The 20,764-nt window shown below is 47.0% G+C and overlaps 1 protein-coding gene across 1 annotated transcript; it reads right to left on the minus strand.

The window, feature by feature from the left end:
* Window positions 1–18,196: 18,196 nt before the first annotated feature.
* EXTL3 (exostosin like glycosyltransferase 3) lies at window positions 18,197–20,344 on the minus strand (the record flags this gene model as incomplete). Its single annotated transcript, XM_010171642.1, has 1 exon — window positions 18,197–20,344. A coding segment is annotated over exon 1 (2,148 nt), but the record flags the coding sequence as incomplete, so codon positions are not given.
* Between the last annotated feature and the right edge of the window lie 420 nt (window positions 20,345–20,764).

Below are 20,764 nucleotides of genomic sequence, written 5' to 3' on the forward strand. Positions count from 1 at the left end.
ACTATACACCTGAGGTTCTCTCAAAGATGACTCTGGTCCTGATTTCTCTCATAACTTATGTTTGGTTGGACTTAATGATCTTAGAGATCTTTTCCAACCTTAATGATTCTATGATCTTCCCCCCATTTAACATGTCAAGGAGCTGAAAAGAGACGAGACATCAGTCCCAAGGTAGGCACCACATGTGCACGTTGGCTGCACAACAAGAAGCCAAGCTCTCTGCCAAGCCAGCTGCCAAGAAGCCAAAGGAGCTGTTGCCATTGCTACAGATGCCACCAAAAGTTTCTACTGGCCTCTCTCCATTCCCAGCTAGAAGATGCTTGTGTGAATCACGCAGTTCAGACCAAGACCACAGTGTTTTTTCCTCGATTTTATCAGTGTTTTATCATTCCCTGATCTTGGGCAAGCTGAGACGCTCCTCGATAGCTGGCAAGATCACCGTGGCTCTCAGCCCAGACCTCAAATCTATTTGACTGCCTTTCTCAAGGACAACTACAGTGGTGCTTACTGAAGACTATCAGTTGCCTCCTGAAAGTGCAGAATCAAACTCAGCAGCACCAAGGTCCTGCCCTGCCCACGTAGAACCGTTTCCTCCTGCCAATCTCAACTCCCACCATAAGAAAACCCTTTTCATTTGCAGAGGACAGAAACTCATCCAATTCCTACTGGCCAGCATCCTGCTTTCCAAAGCCAAAACCACAGTGAAAAGCACAGATCCAAGCCTTGAGCTCAGCCAGCAATTCTTCATCTAATGAGAAAGAAAAAAATCCAGCCTCACCTGAGACAACATGATGTTCCTCCGGGCATGCAGACAAGCAGAAGATGGGATGCTAGCATGACCTTTCCACTCTAACCAAGCCCCCAGGACGATGCCTTTCCTCCCCACAATCACTCCCTCATTCCCAGTCTGGACCCAATAACTCAAGGAAATGAGTCCAGCATGACATGGGACTACAGGGCGTTTCCAACAGTTCCCGCTGAGCTGCAAATCCAGGGGAATTTGCAGCCCTGCACTTTGACACACGGGTAAATGTGGTGGCCAAACTCCTTCCAGAAACGCCGCAAGCACTGTCAGATCTGAGCAGATTGGCATTTTGGAAAGGAATGGATGTTCTTTTGATTGTGAGCGTTTATGATAATTAATGTTTAAAAAACTTGGGATGCAAAGGCAAAGGCACAGATGCAGAGAGCAGCTCTTTAAGGTGTTTGATAAAACAATGATTTTTCTGCCATTATCTGAGGGTTATCACACTCAAATCCAGATCAGAGAATCATGGAATGGTTTGGGTTGGAAGGGACCTTCAAGATCATCCAGTTCCAACCCCCCTACCATCAGCAGGGACACCTTCCACTAGACCAGGTTGCTCAAAGCCTCATCCAACCTGGCCGCGAACACTTCCAGGGAGGAGCAACCACAGCTTCTCTGGACAACCCAGGACACTATCTCACCACCCTCACACCAAACAATTTCTTCCTCACATCTCAGCTCCATCTCCCCTCTGCCACTTTCAAGCCATCACCCCTTGTTCTCTCACTCCCTGCCCTTGGCCAAAGTCCCTCCCCAGCCTTCCTGGAGCCCCTTCAGGTACTGGGAGGCCGCTAGAAGGTCTCCCCGGAGCCTTCTCTTCTCCAGGCTGAACAGCCCCAACTCTCTCAGCCTGTCCTCACAGCAGAGCTGCTCCAGCCCTCGCATCATCCTGGTGGCCTCCTCTGGACTGGCTCCAGTAGCTCCATGTCCTTCTTGTACTGGGGACCCCAGAACTCCACGCAGCACTGCAGGTGGGGTCTCTTACTGATATTGATAAATGGACACAGATGTGACCACAACTCCAAAACAAGCCCTGCTACCCTGGCCAAAGCCATTTTGGCCAGAAATCCAGGCTGCTCAGATCCACCTGCATGTGAGGTGCAGCTGTTAGGGGGCGTGCTCTTCTCCAGACTGGTCTCTCCCTATGGAACATCCTTGCCGTGTCCGGGTGGCTCCCAGCTCCACTCTGGTTAGCCTGGATGAGGCCCAGGCCATGTGGTGCTCATCTCTGGATGGTGCTGGACCAGCATCTGCTGTGGTTGGGCAAGGAGGAGAATGGGCAGGAGAAAGGAGATGGCACTTCGCTCTCGGTGCTCATTCCCAGACCTCTTCCACATCAGTTCTCACCTACTCCATATGTAGTCTCTGGAATCTGATCTCCTGCTTGATTTGATGGCATTGCACCAAAAATACCAGTTATTTATTTGAACGTCCACCCAAACCCAGCTCTTCAGAAACACTCTCAGCAGGATGTTTCTTCAGCCCACTTTTCTCCAGTCACCTATTGCCTGATGAGATGTCCCTGGTTTTTACAGTGGCAATTCTTCACCTTCTTGTTTTCCCTTTAATCTTTGCTTGCAAAGACAGATTGGAAAGTGACTGTTATCCTTTTTCTCATGTATTAATTATCCTGCTGCTCCTTCCCCAACGCTTCCTCTTCACCTTGAAACAACCACAACCCAACTCCTTTCCACCCTGAACCTCCAGACGTCTGTGCTTCGCCACCTCCAACTTAAGGCATTTGCAAAATGAGAATGAAAAGGATTTATAGAGCCTATTTTAAGACTCATCTCCAGAGGTATGAGAAGAGTTTCACTGGAAGGGTATTTAGCTACAAAGCTATCCGGAGGCAGCGTACACCGCATACAAATTGGCAAAACATGCATTTTAAAAAGGCACGTAATTAAATAATGCAAAATAAAACCAAGCAGAAATTATCCCCCACTGAGAACAAAACCACACGGGAAGACACTAGTGGAAATCCTTTTTTTTGTTGTTAACTTGATACTGTGTCCGTGCACGTGATATGTGCAAACACTTGGTCTGTCTTTAAAATACTCGACTGCTATCAGTGGGTCGCTCATCTCTGAGATGAGGAAACAGCTTGTGATACAAATAAAACTGATTATTTATTCATTTTCCTACGGGTGCAGCTGTGGCATCTTTCTAGAGAAACTACAGGAGAAGAATTCTTATTTTCACATTCAAGGGATCTAGGTACTCCCTTATTTTTATTCTCCCTGTGTTGCTGTTAGTGGCTGTACAATTAAAGATGCACATGGAGTTGGTTGTCCCATTAGATTTATTTTACTATTAATTCTAATTATTTGGCTCCAAAGAACGTCTGGAGGATAACACGTGGTCACTTGCTGTTGAAGCTTTCCAATACCTCATCTTCCACTGCTTCATCTCACTCCTTTCTCAGCTTTCTGAAACTCTGCTCCGTGCTTTACCTGGAATACTGTTTCCAGTTCTGGGCCCCACAGTTCAGGAAGGACAGGGAACTGCTGGAGAGAGTCCAGCACAGAGCCACCAAGATGATGAAAGGAGTGGAGCATCTCCCTGCTGAGGAAAGGCTGAGGGAGCTGGGGCTCTTTAGCTTGGAGAAGAGGAGACTGAGGGGTGACCTCATTAATGTTTATAAATATGTTAAGGGCGAATGTCAGGAGGATGGAGCCAGGCTCTTCTCAGTGATGCCCAATGGTAGGACAAGGGGCAATGGGTGTGAGCTGGAACACAGGAGGTTCTGCTTCAACTTGAGAAGAAACTTCTTTCCAGTGAGGGTGCCAGAGCCCTGGGACAGGCTGCCCAGGGAGGGTGTGGAGTCTCCTTCTCTGGAGACATTCAAGACCCGCCTGGACACCTTCCTGTGTGATCTCATTGAGGTTCCTGCTCTGGCAGGGGGGTTGGACTGGATGATCTTTCGAGGTCCCTTCCAATCCCTGACATTCTGTGATTCTGTGAAAGCTCATGGGGGAAAAACTGCTGAGCACAAAGGGACAGAAAAGCTCATGACCCAACTTCCATCAGCACATCTGGGATCATGAGCCAGATCTACAAGTTTTGCTGTGAAGCCAAAGTCATTTGAGGAGGGAAGATCTCACGCTCAGGGTTTTGATATCGATAACCCCAAATTTGGGTTTGGTGGGATTTTGTTTGGGTTTTTGGGGTCTTGGTGAGGTTTTTTTTTGGCAATGAAATAGGGAACATCCAAAGGTTTGATGCTCTGACAGACGTCACAGTTTTTAATCGATTCTCTTTCAAGTTGCAGTTGGATGAACATCACAAACCTGCTTTCACCTGGCAAATCCTGTCTTGGTATTCAAGGTAAAAGTCTGCCCAACCTAGAAGCACTCCCAGTAGAATTCTCGTAGAATCCCAGACTGGTTTGGGTTGGAAGGGACCTTAAAGCTCATCCAGATGCTGATTCTACTGAGAGGTTTTGCTCTTGTCCTGCTGTTGGTGGCTCCTGAACCTTTCAAGAGGCCATGTGGAGTGTCACATCCAGCTTTCTGCAGGAAGGACAAGGATCCTGACACCGAGACTTCTCTAGTGACAGCACCGAAACACTCAACCTAACAACAAACATATGTGCTCAGAAAAACTCTCTGCTTTCTCAGCCTTCATTTTACCCTTTCCATCTTCAAGCTCTTGCTTCTGGCAGTCCATCTCAACTCTCAACTTCATCCTCTGTGCCTCTTCTTCTTCTCTGAATAGCCCTTGGCTGCTATAGTGGTAATTGTTAATAGTAAAAAGGTTGTTAGATGAAACAGCTTGATCTTCTCAAGCTTGGGGCATTGATATAACACACTTTTAGAATCACAGAATCACAGACCGGTTTGGGTTGGAAGGGACCTTGAAGCTCATCCAGTTCCAACCCCCCTGCCAGCAGCAGGGACACCTTCCACTAGACCACGTTGCTCAAAGCCTCATCCAGCCTGGCCGAGAACACTTCCAGGGAGGAGCAGCCACAGCTTCTCTGGACAACCTGGGACACTGGCTCACCACCCTCACACCAAAGAATTTCTTCCTCACATCTCAGCTCCATCTCCCCTCTGACACTTTCAAGCCATCACCCCTTGTTCTCTCACTCCCTGCCCTTGGACAAAGTCCCTCCCCAGCCTTCCTGGAGCCCCTTCAGGTACTGGGAGGCCACTAGAAGGTCTCCCTGGAGCCTTCTCTTCTCCAGGCTGAACAGCCCCAACTCTCTCAGCCTGTCCTCACAGCAGAGCTGCTCCAGCCCTCATATCATCCTCATGGCCTCTTTTCGGTCACTCCAGTAGGTCCATGTTGTTCTTGCGTTGGGGCTTGAAACGACCAGCATGGTCCAAGCTGATGTGGTTGCATTTTAACATACTGGTGCTGTCCGTCCTTTCTTAATCTCACAGGGCAGCTGTTAGGTTGATGAAGGATTCCTAACAACTCAAAGGTCTTTGGATGGAAAGGCACTGTTAGAGGATTTGCAAAGGTCATTCCTATGTAATAGGAATATTGCCTTTTCAGATTCTAAGTCATGAAAATTTCACCCAACATCTCACAGGGCAGCATCAATTGAGTGGTGAAACAACAGGGTTGGATATATAAGGCTGAGACCCAGAAGTATGAGGCTGGATCACAGAATCCCAGAATTGCCTTGATGAGAAAAGACTTTTAAGATCATCAAGTCCACTCATTAACCTCACACTGACAAGTCCTCTAAACCATGACTAAACCATGTCCCTCAGCACTATGTCTGTGTCTATGGCTGGAGAAGCACAGCTCTGTAGCAGGCCTATGTCAGCCTCCTCATTGTCCATCCCTGATAAATTTTATTTGTACTATAAAATCCAATCCAAAGGGAAGCTTTCTCCCCACTGTAACTTCCTCACCTCTACAACATCCCTCCTCTGGCTTCATGCCTCCATCCAACCTGGGCACCTGAGCTCTCCCCAGGTGAGATCCAGCAGCGTGCTCAGGGAGAGCCGAGAGCTGATGAAATGGGGACACCTGCCTCACGTTTTCTGTGCTAAAGCCATTTTGCTAACGTCAGGTAAAACAGAGACATGCCATTTCTAACCAGCCGTTGCTGCTGAAAAAGAGAACACACAAAGAGACAGAAAGAGGGCAGGCAGCATCTTTCAACTCACAAGGTGGAGTATTCACTGCTCTTGCTTCTGGTAAGTCCACCTCAACTCTGAACTTCATCGTCTGTGCCTGGAGCTCAGGGATGGAGGATTCAAATTTTGCTACCTGTTTGTAGGTAGCAAAAACTTCCAGAGCTAGACTGGTAAATACCAACAGCTCAGGAATAGATGTGAGTACTGCCAGTGTGCCTGGAAACAGGTACCACCTTTCTGCTTCAGATTTAAGTCAACTCTGACTTCTGGGAATTTGGATCTACCAGCAAAAGAGCTACAGATCCTTGCAGTATCTTGGTCCATCCCTGGAAGCAAGTAGAGGATGAGGAGCACATCAGGCTATGGTGATCACTGCTCTGAATTAGCTTTCATCTCCTGGATCTGTTTTGGGTATCACAGAGAAGCTGGCAGTGCCCCAGGCAAGGCAGAGCTGCCCAAGGTTGGAGGGAAACCCACAGCCAGGACTGCTGCAGGTTGCTTGGGCTAATTTATTTTCTGAGTAGCTTGTGAAATTCAGAGCAGCAGAATGAAAACAGGGCAGGAAAGAACCCAAAGTCAGGATTATCCTGTTCCTGTACTTGAACTAACCCCCAAAATGCCTGTATAGATGAATAAAAACCCAACCAGCTCAACAAAGGAACCAACTGGGCAAGCCTGACCTTATTTTGGCAAAAATATTCAGTGTTTCTGCCTCACTTTCCCAGCTGTGCTATGGAGGTGCAGGGGTCATCACAGATATGTCAGGCCATGTACAATCTCAGGACATTGTCCTCCTTGGAAGAGCCCTATGAGAGCCTAAGAAAGATGCATAAACAACAACCTTATTTAAAAAAAACCCAAGCAAAACTCAAAAACTTTTTAAGTATTGAAGCCCAGATCCCTCTCAGCCCTTCACCCAAACTCCTCCAGCTAATTCAGGCACCTTCAATTTCATTGAAAAAGACATGTGGCTAGTCCCTTGGTCTTTGCTGAGAAGTCTGGCAGCAAATGGACTGAGAGCCCAGGGATGGAGCTGAGAAAGGCTGTCACATCTCATCTGCAAGACAGAGAGCATGTAAAAGTCAGCAAGGCGCTTTCCGAGCACCCTTGAGGTTATCCTCGTCTTGCCAAGCCATCAGCTGCTGTGCAATACGAGGTCATCAGCATGGACGGGAAGGAAACACAGCAACATCCATCTTAGAGATAGAGAAATGCACAAGGGAGAGTCAGAGCATCTCCAGTGGAACAAGAAAGTGCTGGAAACCCAAGGGAAGCAGTCCCAGGGGATTATTGGCAATCCCTTCTTTCTGTTCACTAAGAGCTTATCTTTCCACGCTTTGCTCTTTGGCTGAAAGCCCGGCTGCTTTAATTAACAGAGACTTTCATCAGTGCAAATCCTCAGTATTGTTGTGCAATTACTTCTTCAGCAGGTTCCTTCTCTTTCTACTCGGTATCTGTCAAACAGGATTTCCACTACAGCAGTGAAACAAAACGCCTGGCAGAGCAGGTGTAATTATTTTGAAATTTGTTAAAATTGGTAGGTCTCACTGTTTGGAATATATTTATATCTAACAACCTTTGGTGATGTTGTTCAGAGTTTAAAAGCTGCTCTCTCTGACCCAAGAAGAGTTTTAGCACAGGCATTGGGATCTGGGGGCTGAAGGCATCAGGATGAACATTAGATCTCAACTAATGGAGGAAGGAATTGGGGTCAGACTATGAACTTACTGAGCAGCGACTTAAAAAGCTCGTCTATAAACTGAGCCAAGAAGCCATCAAGTTTGCAGGGAGGTTATTTTTTCGATGGGAAGAGGACAGAGGATTTATTAATGCTTACGTGGCTGGGAGCAGCAACCATAAAGAGCACTCAAGCATGCAAACCCACTTTTGGTTTCCAGGTTTCTTTCAGAATGGAAGCTTTCTGGTGACCTCTGAGATGAGAAGACTGAGACCTCACTAGGAAGGTTCTGATGGGTTTGGATGAAATGAAGACAGCTTTCTGCCAGCATGCCTGTCCTCAAATCCATTACAGAATCATAGAATCACAGTGGTTGGAAAAGATCTTTAAGCCCCCTCCCTGGAAGTGTTGAAGGCCAGGCTGGATGAGGCTTTGAGCAACGTGGTCTAGTGGAAGGTATCCCTGCTGCTGGCAGGGGGGTTGGAACTGGATGAGCTTGAAGGTCCCTTACAACCCAAACCATTCTATGATTCTATGACCATTGAGTCCCACCATAAACCCAACACTGCCAATTCCACCTCTAACCCATGTCCCTGAGCACCTCATCTACCCGTCTGTTAACTCCCACCAGGAAAGGTGACTCCATCACCTCCCTGGACAGCCTGTTCCAATGCTTGACAGCCCATTATCTAGAGATGAGAGATCTTTTATGTAATGTTAGAATAAAAGAACTAGCCATGGGCTATTTGGTGGGAAATGTCACGTTCTTCAAAGCTTGGCTTCCCCCAAGACTTTTACTACTCAGTGATCTATTTAAACTTCTCCCACTAGTCAATTAAAAAATAAAACGAAATCAAGAGAAACAAATGCTTCCATCAAGAGGTCGTTAATACAGGACTGCCAAACACATGGTTGGGATGAATAAAGACAACCGTAACCACCTCCCACACCCCACAGTATGGGTTGGGAATTAAGGACCAGCATGTGTTAGAAATTACAGAGTTCACAGAAAGGAGGCATAATTAAAAACAATTCCTTTTATAAATTTCTGATAAAAATCAACCTAATTATTACCAGTGTTTGGAAGCCAATTCGCTTTGTCACCTGCATTCAAAGCAAGAGGAAAATGAGCCTTGTTGCAAAGAATTATCTAGCTTACAGCTGGTTTATTCCCCAGAAAAGTACTTTTTTTTCTTCCCTGCTCGCTCTCTTCCTCCAGCGTAAAAGATGGGGCTGACTCTTACTGTAGAGATAAGGCAGGTTTTCATCAGCCAGGGGTCTGGGCAGCTCGGGAAATCAAAGTAATGATTAGTCCCTTCAGAGTTAAGAACAAATCCCATTTCCCTTTCCTACATGAACCTCAAAAAACTTCAGAGTCCAATTCAGATAAGCATTCAGGAACCTGATGATTTTGCTGAACTATTTTGATCTGAAAGTGTTATCTGTGAAGCCTAAGAACACCTTCACCAGATTCACATCTTTCTGCTGCTAGTAAATCTGGGAATGGGTGAAAACAGCTTTCTACAGCATTTCATCGAATGTTGTGAGTTGGAAGGGACCCACAAGGATGATGGAGTCCAACTCCTGTCCCTGCACAGGACAAGCCCAACATTCACACCATGTCCCTGAGGGCCTTGGCCAAATGCTGCTGGAATCTTGTCAGGCTTGGTGCCATCAGCACCTCCCTGGGGAGCCTGTTCCAGTGCTCCACCACCCTCTCTGGGTCAAGAACCTTTTCCTCATGGCCAACCTCACCCTCCCCTGCCACATCTTCCTGCCATTCCCTCTGCTCCTGGCATTGGTTGGTGGCCAGAGAGAAGAGATCAGCACCTGCCCCTCCTCTTCCCCTTGGGAGGAAGTTCTAGACCCCCAGGAGATCTCCTCTCAGTCTCCTCTTCTCCAGGCTGAACAAACCAAGTGACTTCAGCCTCTCCTCATACCCTTCCCCTCTAAACCCTTCCCCAGTCTTGAAGCTTGAATTTCTGTGAGCTTATAAGGAGATGTACAAGCGCACATTTTAGTGACAATGGTTTTTTGTTCTCTGTGCCTCAGTTTCCCTCTGGCTTATTAGTGAGATGCCCTTAGCTTGTTGTTTATGGTCTCTGTGACAGGTTCAGGAGAAGGGAAATATTCCTCATCTTTCTTCACAGAGTAACACAGATTTTCATGGCTTTAAATGGATGGAAGTGACTTAAAATTACTGCTTTTTCCCTAGAAATCTCTTATGCTCTCTAAAATGGCATCCCCTCACTGTCACCAGGAAAAAAGCTCCATCCTTTCTGGGCACTTGTAGCTCAACAGTACCAATTCCTGGGATCCAACAGTCAGGACAATGGGAAAATGAACTGCAGCCCTTGGTCCTGAATCCAGTTCCTCCATCACCTTTCCATTTATCAATCGCTTTTCACACGAGATGAACCTCCTTTCCTTCCAGAACTGTAGGAAGAAGCCAGGCTCTGCTTTTCAGAAAGGGGAGCTCTCCAGATGCACAGCACGACAGGGAGATCTGTCACGCTTCATCACTAACCGCAGAGCTTGAGTTCAAGAAAATTGAAGAAAAAGCATCCAACAGTTAGATAAGGGAGAGCAGCATCTGCTTCCTCACCTGATACAGGCAGGTACCGTGGGGAAAAGGGGTAAAAGACTGTCCAGGAGGTGAAGAATATAGTGGCTGCTGTGCTGCACCATCGCCAGCCCACCAGCAAACTTGGGAGTAAGTCACCATCGTCTATTTGAGAGCTGCAATATCTTTGCTGATCAATCTCACACTGCCCGGGGAAGTGTTTGTGAGCTACACCAGCCATGTAATAACAAGCAGAGTGATTAAAACTTCTCTCTTGCTCCTCATCTCTTTCTCTAACCTTATATCCAAGAGCTACCTTCCTCTTTATAACCTTCTGATGTCCTTCACAGTTGTCTCTTTGATGTCCCAACACCCTGTGAGGTCCCTCTCATTCCAGCAAACTTTAACAACACAGGTTTTCCTTTGTCCTATCTATTTAATACTCACAAGCCAAAGCCAAATTCACGACCAACTCACTCCTTTTCTCCTGTGCCTCGAGGCCCATCCATTTCTTGTGGCACCACATCAAGTTATAGCTACGCTGGGAGACAAGAGTAGCTTGTCTTCTTCACTTTGCAAATAAAGCAACCTGTATAGAAAGCATAATCAAATCATTTTGCACAGCAAACCCACTCCATCAAGACATTTAAAAGGATGAGAAGAAAGGAAACGGAGATACCCAGGCACTGGGACTTTATCAGAAGAAGGGTGTAGCTTGAAGTGGATGTCAACACGTGGAGCCATATGAGATAACTAAGAGCTGCAGTGGTGGCTGAGGGAACTGGGGGTGTTGAGCCTGGAGAAAAGGAGGCTGAGGGGAGACCTTGTGGCTCTGTGCAAGTCCCTTGGAGGAGGGTGGAGAGAGGTGGGGGTGGGTCTGTTCAACCAAGGCCCAAGGGACAGGACAAGAGGAAATGGGCTCCAGTTGTGGCCAGGGCAGTTGAGATGGGATGTGAGGAAGAATTTCTTTGCTGAAAGGGTTCTGAGGCATTGGAAGGGGTTGGCCAGGGCAGTGGTGGAGTCCCCATCCCTGGAGGGATTGAAGAGTCGTGTAGACACAGTGCTGAGGGACATGGGTTAGTCATAGGGGACTTGTCAGTGTTGGGTTCATGGTTGGACTCGATGATCTTAAAGGGTTTTTCCAACCCAGGCAAATCTGGGATTCTGTAGCAAAATCAGAGAAAATGAAAAGAAGGTGAAAACAGAAGGAAAAAAGTAGAGACAACGCATCCGCATGCTCGGTTCCTCCCTCGTGCGTGTGCCACTGTATTGAAAAATTTGGGGACATGAAATATTCTGTTGTTATTTAACCAGGTACATGTAGGACACTAAGAAAACCCTAAAAGTAGCAGGAATCCAACCCTGGAAAAACAACGTGGTATTTTGCTGCTGCACTGACTCCAGTACCAGGTCCTATCACACTGCTTCTGTCCCCTCGCTGTTGTGCCAGAGTCTGCTCCACAGCGGAGAGCGTTTTAAAAACACACAGATGGTTTTTGCCTTGATGGTTGAAGGTTTCAACACAGAGGGACTGGCACCTAGGACATTTTCAAGCTTTTATGTGGGAGAAAAACTACTTGATTATGTAGGTTGTAACATACAAGGATGCCTCCCTCCCTTGGTTTTCCCTTTCCAACACCCCAAAATAACTCCCTCCTTCTGGTCATCAACCCCATTAACTACATCCTAAGCCAAAGGAATTGAGAAGAGCTGAGGCTACAGTTATATTTTGTCTAAGAAAAAGTGATTATAAACTAGAGTATTGCACGCAAGAGAATGAAGTGCTGGTTGTAGGCAACAGCAGTGGGTGTTGGGAGTTAATATTCACAACGCGAACCCCTAAGCAGCCGGCACTGCTTGTTACGTTGGCGGCGTACGTTCGCGCATCGCTGCACCTTTGCTTAAGCCCCGCAGTGACAAGCATCTGGATTTTACCGTCGCAAGGAAACTAAGCAGCAAATTTGCTCTTTCCTCTTCTGTTATACAACGGTAAAAATATCTATCGAGACAGCAAAAGTGCCGGAGATTTGAGAATGAATCCACCTCTCCAGCAGCACCGAGCTCTGCAGGCAGCAGATGGTGCTACGCACCCGACAGCAGCTCACAGACATTTTCCTGCAACATCACCCTGCCTTATAAAACTGCTCTCTGCAAGAAATCACAGAATCCCACAATGGTTTGGGTTGGAAGGGATCTTAAAGATCATCCAGTTCCAACCCCCCCCGCCATCAGCAGGGACACCTTCCACTAGACCACGTTGCTCAAAGCCTCATCCAACCTGGCCTTCAACACTTCCAGGGAGGAGCAGCCACAGCTTCTCTGCCCAACCTCTAATTTAAAAATCTAATTTGTAAACCTGTGGCACACTGCTGGGAAATCTGATGCACTGGATGGGGCCCATCTACAGAATCCCAGAATTGCCTCAAATTGGAAAAGCCCTTTAAGATCATTGAGCCCATTCATGAACCCAACACTGACAAGTCCCCAACTAAACCAGAAGCATCATCCAGGGACCCCAATGTGCTCCTTAAAATGAAGATACCAAAGCACCTTCAAATATATCTGGTAGGAAGGACATCCAAAGCTAAGGCATCATTCTTTAGCAGCGAGCTCAGCACAATAAGATTGCACAGACTCTGCCCAAACAAAAGGGAAAGTCATAGAATCATAGAATGGTTTGGGTTGGAAGGGACCTTCAAGATCATCCAGTCCCAACCCCCCTGCCAGCAGCAGGGACACCTTCCACTAGACCACGTTGCTCAAAGCCTCATCCAACCTGGCCTTCAACACTTCCAGGGAGGGGGCATCTACAACTTCCTTGGGCAACCTGGGACAGTGTCTGACCACCCTCACAGTGAAGAACTTCTTCCTAATATCTCATCTAAACCTCCCCTCTTTCAGCTTAAACCCATTTCCCCTTGTTCTGTCATTAACTGCCCTTAGGAAAAGTCCTTCCCCAGGAAGGGAAAGTCATGACGGCTTTTCCCCCCAGACTGCTCCTGATGAACAAGTGGCATTTCCAGGGACACTCCAGCCAGCCAGCTCTGCAGATGCGGCAAAGCTTCCGGATTAGAAATTTTCCAAAGATTATTCCTTTTTAAAGAAGCAGTTAAATTGAATGAGCTTTCTCAGCTGGCCACCAAGCCAGCAGAAAAGGACGGTTACGCCACTGGAAGTGGCTGCAGAGATCAAAGCCGGCTACTTATTCTCTAACAAAGCTGAAGGAAAGGATTAGTCACTGCCGAAAGCCACAGGAGCTGGCGTTGGCAGTGAACCCAGCTAAATTGCTCAGAGATGCCTACGAGCACACACCACCTAACCCCAGAGGAGGAGGAGAAAGAAAAGGGCTGCAGGGCTTTTCCAGCCACGGCTCTGTCACTGACGGACCTCCACGCACACACAAAAGGAAGAGTGGCAAGTTCAGGCTGTCATTTCTTAGAACATGAGCACAGGTTATGAAAATATTGGTTTGGATTGAATCAAGTTCAGCCTCAAATGTGGGAAGCCCTCTTGCAGCTCAGCTGGGCTCCACGCACGACATGGGCAACCTGTGCAAAGCTCTTGGGTTTCCAAAAAAAAACCCAACAGAAAGCCAGTTGTTACTGGGAAAGTGGGAGAGATGTTACACTGGCTCAAAACAAAGTGAAACCACGACACAACTGGATAGTCCTGATCCAACCCACCTCCCCCAGCAACACATCCCAAGGTCAGGTTGGTACAAAATCTCAATTATCAGCTAATGAGGTTAAATCTCACTCTTCCTCTGCCCCAACACATGCAGCCCAACCAGCTCCAATCTCAGACAAAAGTACCTTAAGAAGTTTGCAGGTGGGCTGCTGAGCAGCCAGCAAACATTCAGATGGTGCCACCACCCCCCAGCCCACATGTCCAAAGGGATGGATTGGAAACCAGTCAATCCAACCTGGCCTTCAACACTTCCAGGGAGGAGCAGCCACAGCTTCTCTGCCCAACCTGGGACACTGTCTCACCACCCTCACACCAAACTATTTCTTCCTCACATCTCAGCTCCATCTCCCCTCTGACACTTTCAAGCCATCACCCCTTGTTCTCTCACTCACTGCCCTTGGACAAAGTCCCTCCCCAGCCTTCCTGGAGCTCCTTCAGGTCCTGGGAGGCCACTAGAAGGTCTCCCCGGAGCCTTCTCTTCTCCAGGCTGAACAGCCCCAACTCTTTCCTTCAAGATGTCTGTGGCATCTGGTAAATTCACAACATACTCAAGGAACTAAAACCTTCCTGGAGCACTGATCCCTGCCAGCAGTTGAGGTCTGGTCCCTTGTAAGAAGGATGAGAGCCCTCCTGCACATGGCACTGCTGCTGCTGCTGAAGTCCCTGGCATGGTGCTGCTCACACCTCACCAGCCAGTGCTGCTGCTATTTCCATGCTTATAGGGAAAAAAAGGGGAAAGGAATTTGGATTAAATCTCGTCTTGGAAGAGGTGGAAAGACTGCACTGGGGTTTGAGTGAGGTGGTGACGCTTGGCTGCTGCTCCCACACTGCCCATGCACTCATACTAGTCTTGGAAAGATCTCCAATGGCAGAATAAAGGAGTCATTAAGGAGAAGATGTGGCTCAATCTTGGGATAGAGACTTCCAGCTTCCCCTTTGCATCATCTCCATGCTCAGGATTTCTAAATAGCGTACAGACGATGACAGCAGCAACTTCACTCTTTGCTTTGCAATTCCCTGACAGCATTTTCATCCACAAAATAAAAGTGAAGGGGAAACAAATGAAACAAAATACTCAGGCAACCACACATCCAGCCCACGCAAATGGTAATGAGACGCACCCAAGAAGATTCAGATCCTGCTGAGCTTTGTGACGTGCTCAGCACCGACGTGCTGCTGCAGGGAACTTCCTTGCAATTCCTTGGCAAACTACTTGGCACAAACAAGACTTCTCACAACCTTTGCTTTTTGCTGTGATATTATTTAACAGAAAGATGGGAACAATTTTTACAGCTCAACTCCAGCACAAAGGCACTTTAAATTAGAGGGTAACCCACCTACATCTGCTCCAGAGGCAGCCCTCAATGACTACACACACAACTTCTTATTAAATTATATTTGCATCTAGTCACTTCAGGCTCAGTACAGGGCCAGAATACTTTAGCAGAGATTCCTGTCAAGGAATCTTACTGGTTTGTGATTTTTTGGGGGGGGTTTTGAGGTTTTTTTTAGTAAATTATGCCATCATAAGAAACCTCTAAGTAAAAGTTTTTAAAAAATCAAATATATTCTGTAGCCCTGTTTATCTCATTATCCATGAAAGATTCAAAGATCTAACACAGCTTCAAGCTTTGCTCTTGATTAACTCCCAGCCCACAAGGGAAAAGAAACCATCCAACCTGCTTTGGAAGACCAAATCACAACCAAGCAGCACAGTTTGCAAACCAAGTTTCAAGGAACTGATTGATGAATTAAGCTCAGCCCATGCAGTAAAAGCTGGACTCTCCTTTGTCAGAGCTGCACAGCAAAATTGTAGTCCTAAATCCCCCCAAGGTGCTGCTGGAGCTGGAAACCTCTATCCCAAGATTAAATTCCAGCAGCACCTTGGTGGGATTTAGGACTACATAATGCTTCCAAGGGTTTTTCAGCCACACACGTTGCTTTGTCTCATGAGGCTGTGATTTACCTCAATAACCTTCTGGCTTTGGGGGCTTTCACTGTGGATCATGCTGATGGACATGTGCTGCTTCTCACAGTCAGATGGTGCCTGGACCCACCTCAATCACAAGGAGGGGCACCCAAATCTGTGTCTGTCCACTTCTCTTTCCTCTGCACAGCTCTGTGCTTTGGGACTTGAAGGCAGGGCAATTCCTTGTACCCCAAAGGCACTGGAATGTATTTATTACCCAGAGATACAGCACTGCTTCAAGATCTGAGAGAATTGGATATTCCCCATCAAAAGACAATTTTTCCCCTTAAGGAAATAAAATTCACAGCTCTGCAGTTTCTTTTGACATCAGGAGTCATAGGAGCTCGTGTTTCTTACCAACCTCACGTACCCACCTACTTCTTCCCTTGGCCAGCATACCCCACACCTCAGCCACCAAGGCTCAAATAGACCCTCATCTCTGCTCCCCAAGTTCTTGTTGCCCTTCTCCAGAGCAGGTCTTAGGATCTGTCACTGTTTGATGAAGCCCAGGTAATTTTTTATATCATTACCATACCACACCATTCATATAGATGAATACTACAGACTCCCAATGTGATTCAAACATCCAGTCAGTCTAGATGGGGACTTAGCAGCATCCACTTTGGTGGGATGGATGCTTGGAGGCTACAAAGGTTTAAGCCTCCTATGAGAGATCCCAAGAGACTTGGGCTCTTCTAAAAAATGGGATTTAGAAAAATAGGAAGAAAGCATACCTATTATCAGCCCAACGTGCTGCTTCAGGAAGGACCCCAGCAGAAGCTTGCAGTGCTCCACCCATTCCCTGGCACTTGGCCATGAGCACAGTGGTACCATCCAACATCCCAAAACAGACAGGAGACAATTTCCTCCTCTTGAACAGAATGGTAATGAACATCCCTCATGGCATCCAAACCCTGGCGCGAGGCTCCAACGCGATACACAGCAACTCATGTGTGTCAAAGTCCCCAAAAAGCCAGTGGGTCTCCAACACAATAGATGTGTTAGATGAGAGCAGCATCAAAAAAGCCACTGATGACCATCAACAGAAACATATTTTTCTTTCACAAATACCACCCATTAGCAGCTCCAAGGAGAACAATCCCCACTCCTCAGCTCTGAAGGAGTACACAGTTTTTCAGCAGACACAAGGCGAAGGTTTTGCAGAATTCAGCCATTCAACGGGACTAATGTGAAAGATTATTTTGCAATTACCCAAGCAATTTTCTCTTCTCATTGTCCCCTGGACCATAAGGGGTTTTAAATGTGAGCAGAAGGATTTATTCATCACAATAACAATAAAACGTAATATTAAATCAATGAATCTCTTTGCATGAAGCATAAAGCTCACATTGCTATTAAGCTTAGTAGTGTCCTGTCACATAAACCACACTCACTTTGCGTACTTAAGTACCATCTCCCTCTTTTATTTTTCCCTTCCCTAATTTGTAAGGAATTATCCTTCCATTTGTCCTCTAAACACAACCAGATTCAGACAACACAGTCTTGCTTCTTGTTAGTAGCTCTCTGCCCATGCTCTCTTTATAAGGGCACGTGGAGATTTGTATTTAATATTGATTGTTAACAACAGGCAGTGCAGAAAGACACAGAAACCCTGAAATAAAGACATATATAAGTAAAAATGTAGGGAGAATTAACTCCTTACAAGCAACGCTGCCAATATGCAAGTGAGTAGCTGGGCATGAAAAGGAACATCATTGCTCTTTGAAGGTGTCGCTTCTACAGTTTGCCTGGAGAAAAAAAATAATAGAAAGCAACCCAAATCTAAGCAAAAATAAATTACAACCTTTGGAGCATGGAAGCTCTCATGGTCCCGTTGGCCTTGGCTTATATTTCTTTCTCTGCCATCCCTTGTAATATAAAGTGATAAATGGCTTTGGAAGGCCTCGCAGTAGGCACGGCTTCAGCGGGTGCCTCTTTTGTTTTTATAAAAGATTTATCTGGGAAAGTGCAGAAACAATTGCTACTTATGTATTTATAAGGTGCCAACTGTCCTCACAGTGTGACACTTCAGGAGCCTAAGCAAAGAGTTTCAATAAGCACAAATCTCTAGCTCTAATCTTCGAGTTTCATACTAGGATCCATACAAGCAATTAGTTTGACGAGTGCTGAACATCTGAGACCTCTAAAGACCCCGTATTTTTACCATTTAGGCTCTTCTGCGTAGCAGCTCCTGTATTTCATAACCCAAAGGTCACCGAATGAATTCTCTCTACTGATAAAGCATCCAGATCAGGTGCAGACACCTACAACCACGCGAGATGAATGCTGTCCTAGATGACACAAGCCGAGCTGACACGCTACAGAACAGCTACAGCCAACTTTCACACACAAACTCCACCACGAAGCAAGACCATAGCAGCTACATCATTCTTACCATGATTGGGACGCCAATGTCTGGCCACAAGAGATCCTCAGAGGGAAGCTTGGGAGAGTTCCATACTACCACAACTTTATTTAAGTAGGGGAGACCATTGAGCCTTTCTAGGGAGTTCATCAACACTTCCTCCCGCTCGTAAGTCAACATCACTACTGTGAACTGCTCCCGGGGGACGTTGCCACCCAAAGCAGCCTGGAATTCCTTCCCAGAGCCACCTGCTCCTCCACCAATCGGTCGAAATCCAGTCCCAGACCCCAAAAATTTTGCTTCTGATGGTAAAACAGGGTCAAAGGGAGTGTAGGGGAAGAGGTGGAAAGGCCCTGGAGCAGAATTCCAATTCCTGTAGATGTCCATTGCCGTGAGGGTGAAATTGCGGAGATATTTGGGAGATGCATAGGGTGGTTCTGTTTCCACAGGCCCCAAGTCCAGGTCGCCGTTGTCTGCCATATTGGGGTCTGTACCAGCAGCTTTGCCAGACCGGTGGGGAATCTCCACAGCGGTTTCTTCTCGAATAGGAGCAGCAGGGATTTGGATTCGAGTCCTTATGATAGCTAAGACCGTGCTGAACACGTTGTCAGAGGTGGAGAAGTAGGTCTCCCACAAGAAGCGGCCCTGCCTCCTCATGGCAAGGAGATCGTTGTCAGAAATGCTTCTCAGAAGAAAGTGCACTTCTGTGATACGTGGCTTTGGTATGATTAAGGCTGCCTCGTTCCACCGGATCACATCATTATAGGGTAGCTGAACTTGCTCTCCAAGAACCACCGGGATGGCTCCAACTTCCAGAGCCTCAAACAGTCTCATGGCACACCCGGAGGAGATCACTAAATGGATGTCCCCTGGGGTGATTATCAGTGCAAAAGTAGATAGCTTCAGTAGCTCTAGTCTGTCATCCCTTTCTCCACACAGAGCCCACTCAGTGGGCAGACTCGCCTTAGGCTGGTTCTTACAGGTGAACTCTACCAAAACAAAGTCCAACTTGCTGTCCTGAACAGCCTTCAAGGTGGTGATGATCCGATCGTCGTAGTCAGCTGGGGCGTTGCCTTCTATTTCCTCTTCGAAAGAGCGAACCTCTTGCAAGCTAGATCTGAGAGACTCAATCTTCTCCCCCTGGAAACTAAACAGATATTTACGCTTGACTGGCACCTGGGGTGGGATTTCTAGGAAGTTGGGTTCAGACATAGCATGGACCAGAGGTGATATCACAATATCAAACCCCGGTCGATACTGGGCATCGTAAAAGGTGGACTGGGCAATCATGGCGCGCCCTGTGCTGATGTTGTAAATGAAGTTCTGAGTTTCTGATTTCCTTGATAAATTGATGATGAGATGGTTATGTCCATCAGTCCTCCAATATGGCAAAGAGTGCAACTGTTGCTCTAGTTCAGTAGGTTTTGGCATTACAGGCTCTTGCATTTCCCCCACTAAAATTATATACACACAAGCAATATTTGCATTTTCAGTAACATAAACATTAGTTCTGACAGTTGCCTCAAAGGCTTGTTTAATTAAAGGGTCTAAGAAACTACCAAAAGGGTAATCATCACTGTTGTAGACATAGACTGGAAAACCAGATGTCAAGGGGCAGCGGGAGTAGTCAAAGCAGTTGTGTAGCCTGCAGTTCCGGTTAGATTTTGGCAGGGGGAAGGTCACATCGTCTTTATCTGGCAGCAGCCTGATGGGCAAGGAGAGCTTGGGCTGGTTTTGAGCCATCAGCTCTTTGTAGGAATGCTCAGTCTGGCTGATGACGTTCTTCAGCTGCAGCAGGTCCTGCTTGGCATTTTCAATGCTCTTTTTGCAGGCTTCGATCTTCAAGTTGAGCTTGGCGATCTCACTGTTGAGCTCCTGCCGCTTGGCCTCCAGTTGGAGCAACTCCTCACTGACCGACTCGCGGATGCGGCACAAGTCTTGCACGTGCTTCACCTCGCACAACTCGTTGCCGGTCCGAGGGCCAAAGATACGCTTGCCGGCATCGTCTGCGTCATCAATGGTGGTTAGGTAGTAGTGAGCAATGAGGGGAAAGAAGACGAGGATAATGAAGAGGGTGAAACTAAGCCAGGTGAGCCGGATCCGACTGGACCATCTCAACACCCACGGCTGGCCTCCATTCCCCACTCCCCCATTCCGCAACATCGTATATCCAGTCATGAGTTCAAAAGTCGCCGCGCGCCTAATCACGTTGGATCAGTAGCCATAACCAAAGGAGTCTTTATAGCGAGTCTCTTGACAAAAAAAGTTATTGTGCCTGCTTAAAGAGAAGCCAGTAGAAGGGGAATTTCATCTTCTCGGCCTGCTGATGGCTTTTCTACAGTCGTTTTACAGCAGGCACAACTTTTGATCCTGTTAGACTCAATCATTGGCCTTCTCACCCACCCCCAGCCCACCCTTGGTCTGTGGGCAATCGTTGCTGGAAGTGTCACAGTGTTGTCATGGTGATTCCAAGTCTCAGCCGGCAGAAGAAAAACACGATGGGAACAAGCCAAACTCTACCGTTGCTCTTGACATCCTGCATTACCATCCAATGAATATGTAGAGGCACCAGTCATTGAGGAGAAGGAGCCAGAAGAG

The sequence above is a fragment of the Antrostomus carolinensis genome, unplaced genomic scaffold (genome assembly GCF_000700745.2).
Source record: "Antrostomus carolinensis isolate BGI_N321 unplaced genomic scaffold, ASM70074v2 scaffold8887, whole genome shotgun sequence".
In the NCBI taxonomy this organism is placed as follows: domain Eukaryota; kingdom Metazoa; phylum Chordata; class Aves; order Caprimulgiformes; family Caprimulgidae; genus Antrostomus; species Antrostomus carolinensis.